The sequence below is a fragment of the Pleuronectes platessa genome, chromosome 14 (assembly GCF_947347685.1).
Source record: "Pleuronectes platessa chromosome 14, fPlePla1.1, whole genome shotgun sequence".
NCBI classification, from domain to species: Eukaryota; Metazoa; Chordata; class Actinopteri; order Pleuronectiformes; family Pleuronectidae; genus Pleuronectes; species Pleuronectes platessa.
The window spans coordinates 5,179,944-5,195,652 of NC_070639.1; the positions used below are offsets into that span (position 1 = coordinate 5,179,944).

Here is a 15,709-nt window from a genome sequence, read left to right on the forward strand (position 1 = left end):
GTGACTGTTTTCAGTTTTCAGTACACATTCCCATTTTATTTCAGTTCATAGCCCAAACCCATGGTCCATCTCCGTTAACAGGATACTTTGCAGTAGTTTCTACTGATAGATCACATGTATGTTTCTTTTAGAAAAATTTGCCATATTAGTTTTTCTCCATTTAGTAACTGCTTCTGCAATTTCGACTTATGATAAAAATGTATGATAATACATGTAACTTATCTAACACTTTAACAATGTGGTTTGCATGAGTAAAAAAAGATGAAGCAAATAAGAAGATTATATGCACAGTATTGAAAATGGAAAAGTATGATGCACAGATTTTTGTGGCACAAAGTTTTGAGGTTGTAGACTGCTCAACAATTTTATGTTTTTAGGTTTTACAGTACAATTTCTATCCAATCACATTATTTGAATTGAGCCTGGTTTAGTTTAAAGTTCTTAGTTAAGGTAGCAAAGAAATGAAGATAAGCCAATTAAAGACCATGTATTATTAGTGTAAAACTAAATAGTTTCAAATGATTATAAAAATCCCATCATTGTGATAATGAGTTGCCTTAAAATGTCTTAAATGAAAATAGACCATGTTTGAATATAGGCCTTATAAAAACATTTATAGTATATTTTGAAGATTTCTAAGTTCAGCGCTGTATTCTTCTACTTTCAAAATAAAATACTCTGGTTTATATCAGCAAACTCACCAGGACAGACAACATATGATAAAATCTCCTCAGTCATCGTCAACACACCAAACTACCCGCTTTGCTGTTTTTAGACGACCTCGCTGCAGCACAGAGGAAAGTCTTTATACTGTGTGTAACCTGGAAAACAGCCTGTGGTGCCCGGAACATCCCATTAGACAGAATAGCTTATACCTGCATGTTTCCATTAGAATTACACTGGTATCCAAAGATCACCAGTGCAAGTAGAAACTATATTAATAGTCATATTATTGGCTCATGCACCACACAGCTGGTGATGAGTGCAAGAAATAGAAGAACCTAATTAAGGAGACAGTTACTATTTGGATCTTAATTGAGCAAATGTAATTAGACATATGTAGGAGACTGGAGCGGCCCAGTAGAGTGCATACACACGTAAATTCAATCAATCTCCACCAAGTCCCACACTATGAAAATCAGTCTGCTGAATGTTCTTGATTATTTCATCAAGATCCATGGATTATTCCCTGGGAAATGGGTAAAAATATCCCAACAATAATAAGAGGGATAGAAGTCCTTGATCCGCACCAACATTTCATGCGTTCTTCCCTCACTAATACTGCATCCTTCTACCCGGTTCCAGTGAAATCGGCTCAGTACATTTTTCGTAATCCTGTTGATGAACAAACAACCAACCGACAGACATGGGGGCAAACATTACCTCAGTGGCAGAGCTAAAACAAAACACAGAGCACTCCAGCCACATGTCATTTTTTTTATTTCAAAGAATATTTATAGGTTTGCTCTGTTACAAAAGCAGTTTTTTTTTAAATCCTGGATAAAGAAACTTCTCCTGGAATATTATAAATATACAGAATTATACATATCCAGCGGATTCTGAGACTAGAATTACTCGCCAAAGTTCTATCTGTGTCATTCCTTTGATTCTCTACAGAAAAACAAGGCATCCAGTGGTAAATAAATGTTTACAAAGCTAAGGTGCAATGTCAATTTCAAACCCAGGTATTTTACATCTAATATACAGTGCCTGTAATACGAGGCGCATAAAGGAAACAGACAGTTCTGGATAAAAAACTATAACTACGGACCGACTGCAAAGTAATTGTAGATTCTATTAGATTCTATTTTTTGATGAAACAACAGAAGTTAAAAACATGACATCTCACTTCTTTTTCTTCATATTAACAACAAACATTTTGTTCCATTTACATTTTGCCAGGACTTTAAAAGAAGGAGCAATCGTCACATATTCTGAAATAGTGTAAATCCCACATGAACAATGCCTCAATATATATATCTATATAAATCAATGTAGGGGCAATGTCATTGACTGTTTAGAAACGCAAGTCGACAGCTTCTGCTAAAGGGAAGAGAGCCCACGGATGAGGACGAGCGGCAGAAGGGTAGTGACATAACAATCATGAACAGATGCAACATTTTATCAGATTAATAAACACACAAATCGATCAACTACCTGTTTCTTAGTTCAACCTATAATCTGACCTTGCAAAAAAAAATCGGTTTCATTCCACAAGAGAACGCCCCGACACGTACAAACATGCAAAAGACATAAATGTACACACGCACACAAAAAGGTCTCCAACGCATTACAAGGCAGTGAGTTGATGGAAAAGAAACGTTTGAACCATTTAGACAAATATAACTGTTAACATAACAGATCTGTGCTGGTGAGGAGGAGGAGAAATGAAGCACCAGGCTTTTTAATAACTGCAACCTGCGAGCGACTCGTCCCACAGATACCGTTATATGCTGACTTGGCAGAAAGACGAGCTCTCGCATCACAATCCCAGAGTGTTCCGATCCCTCAGCGTCAGGATGAACTGTACCTGCCCGAGGATGAAGTCCGCGATGCGTTTAAAAACAAGATGGAGATTTAAAACTTAAAGAGAAGCAAAACATTTAGGGCCGTGTTCACATGAATGAAAACGCCATTTAGGTGTCCAAGGGCGTTCGCTAGCATATGATGCATGTGGGTGAAGAGTGATGGATATGCAGTGTGTGGTGTCCCCAGTTGTATTGACTTTGCAAAGTTATGTTTTTTCTCTGCTTGCACACCGTCTTTATGGGAAATTCAGCCACATTGGTCCCATCACCTGTCTAATAAGACAGAAGACATGTGACAGAGCAGACATGCATCAGTTTTGATCAATACATCCGAACCAGCCATGTGTGAGGGTCACTTTCAGAGCTGCAACCTGAGGGATATATTTGATCTCTTGTGTATTTTATTCCCTCCTGATCTTGCTTGAGGCTGTAAGGGCTGCAAAAATAACTCGAGTGCACAGCAGCACTCTGGCTGAAAATACCAAATAGTCAGAGAAGCTGCAGCTAATGCGTTGCTTTCCCTTCACAGCGGCCAGTGAGAAACAATAGCACATGTTTACTTTTAACTGCAATAGTTTGGACATGGCTTGACCCTCTGTTACCACTGAGGAAGAAGACATGCTGCCTGGACTCCGAGGAGAGAGGACTCAGTAATAGTATCATGTGGGAGAAGCTTTGTTTTATGTTTAACTGGGGATTATGAAAAGCTCGTTTCCATAAAGCGAGATAACGTCTCGCTGACTGCACTGATGAGCAAAACCAACTCTTCTCCTGTGTCGACCTGTGATGCTTGTGAAAACCAGTGTCAGTCAACCAGGAAAAAGAAGAAGAAGAAGAAGAAACTCCTGGCGCCATCTTTAGCATCATATACAGCAGCCGAGTGCAGACTCAGTTACACAGCAGACCTGCATCACACACCTCAGTTACTTCAACCTTCCCAGGGTGTGTTCAATCCAGCTTGACAGGAATGATCCTAAAGCAGCTATCACACACAAACACACAAACACACAAACATAAACACACACATACAAACGCACACTGTAAGCCAAATGAACACACAGCCAGCAGCTGAAATATCTGAGGTGGATGTGAATCTCAGGTCTGCGGTCAATGGAGTTTTACAGCAGCGGCTGTTGATAATACGTCGTCTGCTGCTGCTGCTGTGGAGCCTGGTGAAGAGGAGCAGCCATAGGATAGGACACTGGAGGCATGCCCGAGTTGTGATAGGTCGGTATGTCCATGGCCACGCCCCCCTGAGGAGGGTAAGAAGCTCCCACGGCTTGGTTCATGTACTGAGTGTTCATGCCACCGCTGCGAAGAAAATACAGAGTTGACACTTAGTTGCAATAGAAACTATATGAAAACAGTGAGCGACTAAATCTTTGTTACATGGACATGCTATGACAAAAAGGACTGGTTTGAAAATGATCCAAAATGCAAATCATAGAACATCTGGATCATCTATAATCTCTCCGATGATAAATATATCTTGTTATATCCGGTTAATGCTGAGGTTGTGAGCCACATGACGGTATACATGTCAGTGTTTGTCTTTGGAGTGTCTATGCTCCGAGAGCCGTACAGATCTTCAGTTCATTATTTTTTCTTACCTCATGTAGGGAGGCTGAGCCACTTGGCAGTTGGGCGGTGCCGAGACATTGGGGGGCAGTGAATGCAGAGGGGCGGGCTGGTCGCTGTGGGGGTTGTAAGGCTGTGCGGCAGGAACCTGGGACATCCCTGGAGGCAGGTAGGGGGCGTTGTTTGGTCCGAGGTAGCCCTGAGCAAACAAGAGGGAACAGAGGTCTGAGAATTACCAACATGTCTACTGAGGGCTCTCGTAACAAGAGATTATTCAGTTACTTCAGAGTCCAAAACAACTGCAGGAAGTCACTCAGAAATAATCTGAAACTTTTTGTAAAACGCAAAAAATTAATGTCCTCTTCCGCTGACGATAGTGATACTGATAAAAGAGAAGTCCGTCACTGCATGTCTGGCTGCTGGAAGTTAAATACAAAATGTATCTATTTATAAATTCACATTATTAGATGAATTAAGTGAACAGTGTTCTGGTGAGTCAGCTAGTTTTGCTGTGTTATTTTTCATACCTTTAAAAGATGCAAGAAAAGCAAAACAGCTGCTTTGGGAGTTTATATAAATAGAACCAGGATTTCATCTCAGTAACTTCTGAAACAGAATGTGTGTCAGTGCAGCTGTGAGAACAAGCTGACGTCAGTTCTACTTTGCTCTGCAGATACAAAAAAAAGATGAAGGAGGGCGAAAAATTAGCAGCACTCTGTTGTGGGTCTGTCCACTGAAGTGGACATCTTTCCAAATCTCAGGAGGGAGACAGTGACAAGAATAACTACAGAAAACAGCCCCTGCCCAGAAAAGCCCGGCAGCCTGCAACTCTCCAGAGAGGAAGAAAACAAAAGGCTGACTGAATGTCACACTATCAGTCAGGGATGCTAAACCAACCATTTTACAGGACAAATAGAAAAATACTTGACTATAGAATGTAGGAAAAAAAATTTTTTTTTTAAAGTACTGCTGTTCTGTAAAAAATTTTTTTTTTAAAGTACTGCTGTTCTGTATCATAGTCCTTTACATTAGTCCTCTGTTATGTCCAAGAAAACCCACAGCTGTGGGTGTCTACACAGTGCCGACACTCAAAAGATTATGTATTTATTAATGCACAGATTTTCAAACAAACATCGCTTTACCACAGAAAATCTACGGCTCTTAATGTTCTAAACTGTGAATCAACATTGACTGAATCCCCTAGTTAATTATGTACGACTTCCCTGCTGCTTTCTAGTGATTCGGCCCGATTCACTGGAGAGAGAGAGAGAGAGAGAGAGAGAGAGAGAGAGAGAGAGAGAGAGAGAGAGAAAGAGAGAGAGATAGAGAGAGAAAACGGCAACAAGAATCCTGAACGATTTGTTTTGCTGTGCATAACTGAATTCGAGGGAAATTAGGTCTCTATTCACCATCATGTGCAAGAACGACGTGTCATTTAGACTGAAGACTTAATTTTCTACAGCTTCTGGCCTTCGAAACAATGACTCCATCATTACGATAAATAAATGTTAAAGTTGAACTTTAACTGACCTGCATGCCCACAGCTGGGCCGGTTGGTGCGTACTGTGGCTGTATCTTGGAGTAGGCTGAGTAGAATGGAGCCTCGTTCATGAGCTTGTTGTAAAGCTCCAGAGCCTCCAAAACTTTCACATTCAACTCTGACAACTCTGAGTGTTTCCTGCAATACACAGAGACAGAGATGTACAGTGCTTTGCATAAGTATTCACCCCCTTTGGACTTTTCTACATTTTGTCATGGTATAACCACAGATTAAAATTTATTTCATCGTGAGTTTATGTAATGGACCAACACAAAATAGTGCATCATTTGGAAGTGGGGGGAAATATTACATGGATTTCACAATTATTTACAAATAAAAATCTGAAAAGTGTTGAGTGCATATGTATTCACCCCCTTTACTGTGAAACCCCTAACAAAGATCTGGTGCGACCAATTGCATTCACAAGTCACATTTGCAAGTCACATAATTAGTAAATAGGGTCCACCTGTCTGCAATTTAATCTCAGTATAAATACACCTGTTCTGTGACGGACTCAGAGTTTGTTGGAGATCATTACTGAACAAACAGCATCATGAAGACCAAGGAGCTCACCAAACAGGTCAGGGATAAAGTTGTGGAGAAATATGAAGCAGGGTTAGGTTATAAAAAAATATCCAGAGCTTTGAACATCTCTCTGAGCACCATAAAATCCATCATAAGAAAATGGAAAGAATATGGCACAACCGCAAACCTACCAAGAGGAGGCCGTCCACCCAAACTGAAGAGTCGGACAAGGAGAAAATTAATCAGAGAAGCAACCAGGAGGCCCATGGTTACTCTGGAGGAGTTGCAGAGATCCACAGCTGAGGTGGGAGAATCTGTCCACAGGACAACTATTAGTCGTCTACTCCACAAATCTGGCCTTTATGGAAGAGTGGCAAGAAGAAAGCCATTGTTGAAGGGATCCATAAAAAATCCCGTTTGGAGTTTGCCAGAAGCCATGTGGGAGACACAGCAAACATGTGGAAGAAGGTGCTCTGGTCAGATGAGACCAAAATTGAACTTTTTGGCCTCAATGCAAAACGCTATGTGTGGCGAAAACCCAACACTGCCCATCACCCTGAGCACACCATCCCAACAGTGAAACATGGTGGTGGTAGCATCATGCTGTGGGGATTCTTCTCTTCAGCAGGTACAGGGAAACTGGTCAGAATAGAGGGAAAGATGGATGGAGCCAAATACAGGGAAATCCTTGAAGAAAATCTGATGCAGTCTGCAAAAGACTTGAGACTGGGGCGGAGGTTCATCTTCCAGCAGGACAATGACCCTAAACATACAGCCAGAGCTACAAAGGAATGGTTTGGATTAAAGGATGTTAATGTCTTAAAATGGCCCAGTCAAAGCCCAGACCTCAATCCAATAGAGAATCTATGGCAAGACTTGAAGATTGCGGTTCACAGACGGTCTCCATCCAATCTGACTGAGCTTCATCTTTTTTGCCAAGAAGAATGGACAAACCTTTCCATCTCTAGATGTGCAAAGCTGGTAGAGACATACCCCAAAAGACTTGCAGCTGTAATTGCAGCGAAAGGGGGTTCTACCAAGTATTGACACAGGGGGGTGAATACTTATGCACCCAACAGATGTCAACTTTTTTGTTCTCATTATTGTTTGTGTCACAATAAAATGTATTTTGCACCTCCAAAGTACTATGCATGTTTTGTTGATCAAACAGGAAAAAGTTTATTTAAGTCTATTTGAATTCCAGTTAGTAACAGTACATAATGGGAAAAGTCCAAGGGGGGTGAATACTTATGCAAGGCACTGTACATCATATCACATGAATGCAAATCTTTTCCAGATAGTTTCTTCTGTAAAACAAAGAGTTTTGATTTGGGAAATATTGAGAAACACGCAGCAGCTGATATGTCTGTGAAAGGCCCATTTGGGCTTGGGCTCTATTAGATAATCTCAGTCACCCAGCTGGGATTAACACATCAGTAGAGATTGTTCTGATAAACATAAATACTTCATACACATCTTTCTTCACAGTACCTGTCAATCTCCTCCAGCTGCTCATCAATCATCGGGTTCATTTGTTCACACGCTCCTGTTCAATCAGATATTCACAGTGAGAGAAGGAGGGAACAAGTTAGAAAGAAACTGTGTGGATCAGACTCTGCAGTCGGCAACGACCCTAGATTTATCCACAGTATTGAGGTTTATACCCTCCAGCTGGATCAGCTCTTGGGTGTCAGGAGTCAGATTCGCAGGATCAGCATTCTGCAGCAGTGCCAGCGTTCTGTCCATCTTTCCCTGCAGAGTTAAGAGAGCAGGTTTGGGTTAGCAGAGCTCAACTGAACTGTAAATGTACGTCCAATCAGGAAATGGAGTACCTCATCTATGAAGACAGGCTCAGGCTCAACTTTGGTTTCCTGGCTCAGCTCTTCAGCACTGGCAGTTTTTTCAATATAAGCCACTGCAGAGAAAAAATATCAGGTTGGATCAACTATTCTTAAAATAGTTTCTTCCAGTTCAAATCATGAATGATTCCAAAAGGTACAAAAAGAAGGCGTTAGAGCCGGTAGGATTCATTTTCCGCTTCTGTAAACATACTAACCTGGTTCCGGTTCAGCATTCAGATTAGTTGAGACAAAGTTGGAAGGGAAGAGGCCGACTCCTCTGTGGTTCTCTCCTTTCCACCAGTTTGGATCACTGGGAACAAAAAGCATGAAACAGGCTTGAGCTTCAGAGAGTGAGTCACACTGAGCGTCTGGCGAAGGTTCACGCCGATCACAGACATCACACTGTAAAACACTGGATTAAATAAAAAAACGAATGTTCACCTTATGGTGCCTGCTACAGCTCTGCTCAAATCATTCGCAGTTTAGTTTTATTATATCGAGTTTTATTCAGAGTATTACAATTTTACACGTTGCTGGCTTAATTTGTGGAGCAAACTCTTTTCTGGCAATTTAATAAAGCTACAGTATGTGGAGCAAATTTACAAATGCCTGTAAATCAAGATAGCAGTGTGAAGTGGCTTCATAAAAATTTGGTTTATCATACAGCTGCAAAATTGGACGGCTTATAGCCGAGTTAATACAATTTACAGCCATGCTTTAATATCACTCCTTTGAATAACAATGATCTGAAAGTCAACATCATCTATGAACAGTGAAGATATTAAATTGGGATTTTGAGGATAAAGAAGAGCTGGTTCTTGATCGGAAGTTTTATGAAACTTTACCTGTCATCCAAAACCAGAATAACTTCTCCAGCTTTGAAGGTCAACTCATTATCTTCAGCCGCTTCAAAGTCATACAGAGCGCGCACCTTCCGGGCCTCCTGCCCCCCTCCACCATTGGCGTAGCTTGGGGGGTCGGAGGTCACGGCCAGGGGGCGTGTCTCCACCTGCTGCTTCTGCTCCTGCAAGGACAACTCGATGGCTGGAGGAGGTCAGGGGCAACAGAAGAGAAGTGCAAAGGAGAGTGGTGTATTTGTCAGATGTCCAAACACTTGAGCTATGTCCAGACACAGGATTCATGGATTTACACTACTCTACAGTGAATAAAAGGCATAATGGTACTAAGTGAGGTCTTGCAAATAAAGCGTAGTGGCTGGAAAATATGTATTTGTGGAAGAAAATTATGCTCAGATGCATTTGACAAAGGTGTGTGTTGTGACATCTCACTTTACCTTTAGCCAGGTCGTCATCATTAGATGCTTTGCTTACAGCAGGTGTGCTGACCTTTGTTGTCGACCCCTGTGGTAAATAAAGAGAGATAAGGTCAGGTCTCTGTGTGTGTGAATGTGAATGTGAATGTGTGTGTGTGTGTGTGTGTCAGCATGTACACAATATGCAGCAGAGGGAGAGTGACAGTGAAGCACTTAGGGTCTAGAAGTGAAAAAGACATTTCTGTTGGCTGTGATGCCATCTGCAGGCCATGTTGGGAATTACATGTTGGTCGTGTTCTCACAGCTGACTCACTATTTTGTATCCAAAACAATACAACTGCTCCCATAAACATTTGACTCAAGTTTCCTAAGACCACTGCTAAAAATCTGAATGTTACAGAGCACCAGAAAAAACTCACATTGGTATACTGCATATGATGAGGAAAGGTAAGGCTATCATTGAAACGTGCGAGGGAGCAAGTGAGAGTAAATCCACATGTTTGTAAAGTAACCTGATATGTATTTGAACAGGTATCTGAAATACATTTATACACACAGTAAAAGTAGTAGTTTACAGGTGAAAACACTCTTCTTCATCCAGAAACAGACATTCATCCATGTCCGCTTTTAAAATATATACACAAATAACCATTTTACATAACTCATATTTGTAACTAAAGATACGGTTTAAACCTGCGTAGGAAACCCACAACATTCTAACTTACATTTTGAGCATGAAAACAGGGTGAGGTTTTCATTCCATCTCGAACAAGCACGAATGCAAGAACACTAAATACACAACGTGTAGAAAGAACACTAGATGCAACGTGCACCGACAGGCACCAAGAAACCCGTTCGATCAACATGAGTTGGTATCATGTGGCTGTATCACAGCGGGGAGAAAATAAAGCTGCATCCGTTCTAAAAATGACCTGAGAGCTAAAAAGGTAAATACTAGGAAGCCTTAGCACAGCATGATACAGACGACCTGCTACTGTTTATTTAATGGCTCTTTCAGATGAAATGTCATACCTGCTGCCTCATATGCCACCTGCTCTTAAAGCAGCTTTCTCAACTCTGTGCCTCCAATATACAGCTCAGTCACTACTGAGGCAAAGAGCAGCACAGCAATGAGGGGGAGAAAACCAATTAAATTCCATATTATTCCTTAGCGTTCTCTTTCTACCGTAAACCCATGAAAATGTATCAAACGTATCAGTTTAACCATGAACCCCATTCTCCTCCATGACCTGTTCTCTCTTTTATGAACACATGGAACTTGTTTTGCCCTTCAAGAGGGAATCAGTGCTTCTGAGTGTTAAGAACTTTGTTTATTACAAATAAACATTGCACTGTCCTTCACATATGAGTAAAACAAAGTATGTATTGTGACATAAAGGAGACACAATATGTGTTTATGATTTACTTATTAATGAGTATACTTACTTATTAACTTATTTCACTCTTAAAATACAACTACTGAAAGTCACGCAACAGCTTAAGACTATTCATTATCTAAAGAAGCAAAACCCTTGGTCAACAACCCAGAACAAAAGGTGTCAAGCGTTTACTGTATACCAGATAACAGTTAGTGGGTCAGCTGTTTTATGACAACATGAGGACAAATTCCCACTCAACCCTTGACACATGAGGTTGATACATAATAAAATCACACAGACATCATAGAAAGAAGAAGACAGAATCAAGTTCACTATGACCACAAAGTCCTGATCCTGGGTCAGACACAGACACACACAAGTATTTATACCCACAGAATAATGTGAAATATTTGAGCAGGAAATTCCACTGTAAGCTTGGACAGTTCAAACTCAGACAGACCAGCTGGTCTGCAGTGAAACCACAGTAACAACCTCAGACTATACAGAAAGGATCCACACACTTATTTTGTTTTATGTTACATGGCCTGTAACTATAATTAGACGTTCAAATTCGACTACAAACTAGGTAATTTATACCAAGTTTTAAGTCTAAAAGTCCACCAGAAGTGGCTAAGCTAATGGACATTAGCATTTCCAACTGTCCCTGAATGCAACTCGTCAGAAGATATCAGCAGACATTTACAATAAAAACACGGCGAAAATGACCTCGTTTGGAGTTGAACATGAATGTCGACGCTTCTAGACACTTGGATGACACCTCAGGCGCAGTGTGGAGACATGTTATGCTTTTGTGTTGTTTTATTACGTCTGAAAAAGGAATCACCATTGACTTCAATCGTAATGGAGTTTGCTCCAACAAAGTTTACCCCCCTGAGACTCCAGAAGTGTTTTGTGCATTCAAACACTTCAAAAAAACATAGAATGATGTTTTTTTGTAAATTTCTTAAATTAAATGTCTTATACGTTTATGTTTCAGTGGTTATGTTGCAAGACTAACTTAATGATGAAGGTAAGCTGGCATTTGTTTTGTACTTGCTTTGTGTTATGTTCTTAAAAAGCGATATTCTATATTATAGCAACATACCTGTGAGGATGATGAGGGAAAAGTGATGCCGTCATCTTTCAGAGACTTGATGGTGGCGCCGATGAGGCTGAGCTGTGGATCCTTCTGGAAGCCTTCTGCCCACTCCACCATCATCGCCTTTAGCTTTTCACACACCTTCGGGTGAGCCTACGAGGGACACGCACAAGAACAGCTGTGTTACTCTCTCCTGTGTTTTTCTCCAGGGCTCTAACCGAGTTAATGACTTAAGTGAAATGCTGCTGATCGAAGTTATGTTCCTGCAACTGTTAACTTTCTTCACAGTGTGAGGAAGGACGTATGTGACGAGATATGGTTGAAAAGTACGAATAGAGGAAAATACCCTGCCCAGCACGGTCCGTACTTCAGTGGCAAACTCCCTTGAACATATTTCCAAGTGGAATATTTTGCCACAGTTCGACACACAGGCTCCCAGCAACTGCAAGAAAAGATTTAACAGCTGTTTATATGCAAAAAAGATGGTTTTTCAATTTAATTTAATTAAGAAAAAGGATTATTCTACCACTCATTAGTGAATTATTCAGAGCACATATCAATGACTGGTGGAGCTTTTGTAATTATAAATGGTTCCAATGACAAAAGGTCCTCGATTGTCTGAATGAATGAGCACAGGAATCTAAAAATAGCAAAGAATATATTCGCTCATGATGACTCAGACAGAGAAACAGCTCCCTTACTCCTCATCCGAGTTAAATCCTCCAGGTATAAGACGTTACACTTTCATGTACGGCTTGAACGATGGAAATATTAGCTAAAATGCAGTTTATCTGCAGGTCAACATATTAGTCAACACCTACTTTATAAGCCTAAATGGAAAAGAAGTTTTGACCCTCCTCACATCTGGTGAACTTCTGCAGACAGAAGAACCTCTTGGTTGTTTGTCTCAACGAACCAATCGGGTTGGGGGAAAAAATGATCATAGTCTCACATTCTGTTCCTGAGTTATGGTGATATATTATGATAAGAAAGAGTGATTGACGAACAATACGATGCCACAGTGAAATTGACCTTTGACCTTTTGGATATTAAATGTTAAAACCTCATCAGTTCATCCATTTAGACATCTGGTAATTTGTCAGAATTAGTGCATTCATTCTGGAGTCAAGGCTAAAAAATGTGTTCTGTGAAGTCAGGGTGATCTTTGACGACCACGGTCTAATGCCTTGAGTTGATGGATGGACTGGCGGGCGGATTGACGACCAAAATACCTAATATCCATCACCAACATGGTTTGTTATAGCCATGTTACTGTACATTAACACCTGAACATAAGATTGAACCTTGGTAGGGTGACAATTCAAGGTTATTGTGTCAACTGTTACTTGTGTAGCACTTTGACATCTATTTATTTTGAAATGTTTGAGACAATAGTCTCAATCTTTGAAGCAGAGAGCGAGTAGACTCACATTGACGGCCTGCATGGAAACATGAGGAACTTTGTGATTGATTCTCTTCACGATGGATCTCAAGCTGTCCTTTGGTCTGGAACAGATGAAAACAGGACGGAATGCATCGTTAGTACAGGAACTACAACAGAGCACAGAGATGCTCCTGCCTAGCACCTGATCTGATAATATGCAAACTAAAAGTCCAATGCAAATGTGTTGTTCTTAAATAAGCAGCTACTGCAACCACAGTGCTGCGATTGTTATTTTATTATGTTCTTTTTTTAGCTCACCCATTGGCTGTCGTCCCGATCTTGTCGCAGATGTCCATAATCAGGCCCCAGTCATCTGTTGTGTTGTTTTCATTGGTTGCCTTCTCTGGAAAAATATCAAACAGAAGCACATATGTTCCTGTGAGAAAATATCTTTGCTGGCATTGTGGCTGTTTGTCTTCAAACATAATGTGTTCATGGGCAGAAATGCTAAGTGTTAAAGTAATGAATAGCTGCCATGTTTTAGAACGGGCTAATGTACTGAGTCAGTCAGCATTTCACAGCTGGGGCACTCCCTGTCAATCATTACACTTCTGGGCCCCAGATCTTAATGACATTTTTCATGCCGATTTGGTCACATGAGAAACCCATTGCACTCAAACTTTATGTGTCTTGAATCATAATTAAGGGCGTTAACTAACTAACTAACTAGATTCTTTGGGGGAGGAGTCTGTGCCTTCAACTGGCCCCATCTCCCTTAATAAAGGTCCCAGAGAAATTATTCTTATATTGTTTAAAGCTCCTTTCCAGCTCTGTATTTATTTAAACTGTATAGTATCTTCAAAAAATATATATTTTCCCATAAGTTAGTTTATGTCATTAAGACCTATAGACAGTTTGGTCTTCGGTTTTTGAGTCGATGTTGGGATATAATTACTTTTCTCTGTTTTATTGTGTGAACCTGAGCTGAAAGTCAAGATTTTAAACCACAAAGATCTTAACGCATTTCATCTTGGGATCACTTTATTGGATGTAAGGCTTAACAGATGCAACACTAATTTAAATGCACTAGTGCTATTTTCCCTTGACATTTACTTTTGTAATCTTATATAAATGTGTCTTTATTTGTGTGATGGTACTGGAGGAGGTTTTTTTGTCAGCTAAGGAACCAACTGCTGCTTTGTAACATGTAAGCATGAAATCATTCAAACAGACATTTCTAACTCATTTTCTAATCACAAGACTCATCCTTACACTGTAACAGTCAACTAAGCATTACAATGGACTATTGTCTGGGGATCTAACAACTCTGGTGTTAATGGGATGTGTAGGATAATGGCCTATAGGAACTTGGCATGACGTTTTATTCAATCTGACAAGTATCCTTCATCGCCCATTAATCTGAGGAGTATTTTCTGACTTGTTCCAACAATAAAATATTAGATAATATTGGAATTGTGAGTCCTTGAAGACCAGAATAACATCTTTTAGATTTAAATTGCTTGTTTTTAACGTTTAAAACCCTCAGATATTCACAGAACTACAAACAAAACAAACATAAACAACACATTATCAAAATGGTTGCTGATTCATTTCCTCCCATCTGACCCAAATCCTTCCAACCTCCATCTGCAACTTGTGATTCTGTTCATTGTCAATTAATCTGCTGGTCATTTCCTCATGAAATTGATTAATCGTTAAGAGATTGTAAACCTAACATCTTGGGGGCTTGGATTGATTTAATATAATAGATTATTTCTGTCTCTGACTTTGGGATAATCTGACTATTTAACAGATATGACGTGATCTGCAGGTCAGGTGATCCAGTACATGAGCCCAGTCACTGTTTACATGAATCAGCCTTAAAGTTACCACTCAGTAGTTTATCCTGGTAAAAATCACTGATCGATACATATATCGGAAAACAATGGCGACCTGTCAGCTGGTGAGAGACACATGTACAAAGTGAACCTTGTGGATTTACGGATGTTGTTGTGGCTTAAACACTGAGTAAACCGAGGCTAAGCTAAGCTAACGTTAGCTCTCGTCGCTAGCTTCCCTCTGACACAGAGAAAAGCACAAAGAAGAAACAGCTTCACTCACCGACATCTTGGTCAAACGGGTTTTGGGAAAACAAAGGCATGATGACAACTTAAAAACGGAGTCGGATAGTTCGACGAGAGGAAAATGTTTTGATGTGAAGACTTGACGTTTCACCTAAATAAATAATTTCTCTTCCTTGTCCATTAAACTCGCACCAGTTGCTCTTCCGGTAACTCGGCTGCCTTCAACGATGCCTGAACAAAAAATTGTAAATGACGTAAGAAGAACATTTTTGTTTTCATACGTTAAGTGTTTAAATGTTTTACATATTTTTTTTAGTTTAGGAAACTACGGCCCTTTTATTAATTTATTAATTTTGTTTATCACTAAATAGTTGGTAATTTAGTATTTTGTCTTTATTTGTAAAAAATAAATACAGACATCTAGCGGCAGAAAAGAAGAACATCAGCGCATAAAGATTTATTCTCTACCACAGTACAT

At 40.1% G+C, this 15,709-nt stretch overlaps 1 protein-coding gene across 1 annotated transcript; it reads right to left on the reverse strand.

Annotated features, from left to right (window-relative positions):
- Positions 1-1,423: 1,423 nt before the first annotated feature.
- Positions 1,424-15,543, reverse strand: stam2 (signal transducing adaptor molecule (SH3 domain and ITAM motif) 2). Its single transcript, XM_053439821.1, has 14 exons — positions 15,269-15,543; positions 13,466-13,550; positions 13,194-13,269; positions 12,110-12,205; positions 11,770-11,916; positions 9,307-9,373; positions 8,858-9,056; positions 8,228-8,322; positions 8,004-8,086; positions 7,836-7,923; positions 7,663-7,717; positions 5,637-5,784; positions 4,139-4,305; positions 1,424-3,839 (listed from the first exon to the last, which is right to left on the reverse strand). The coding sequence occupies exons 1-14, from the start codon at positions 15,306-15,308 to the stop codon at positions 3,647-3,649; spliced, it is 1,539 nt and encodes a 512-aa protein (XP_053295796.1). The 5' UTR covers positions 15,309-15,543; the 3' UTR covers positions 1,424-3,646.
- Positions 15,544-15,709: the final 166 nt, after the last annotated feature.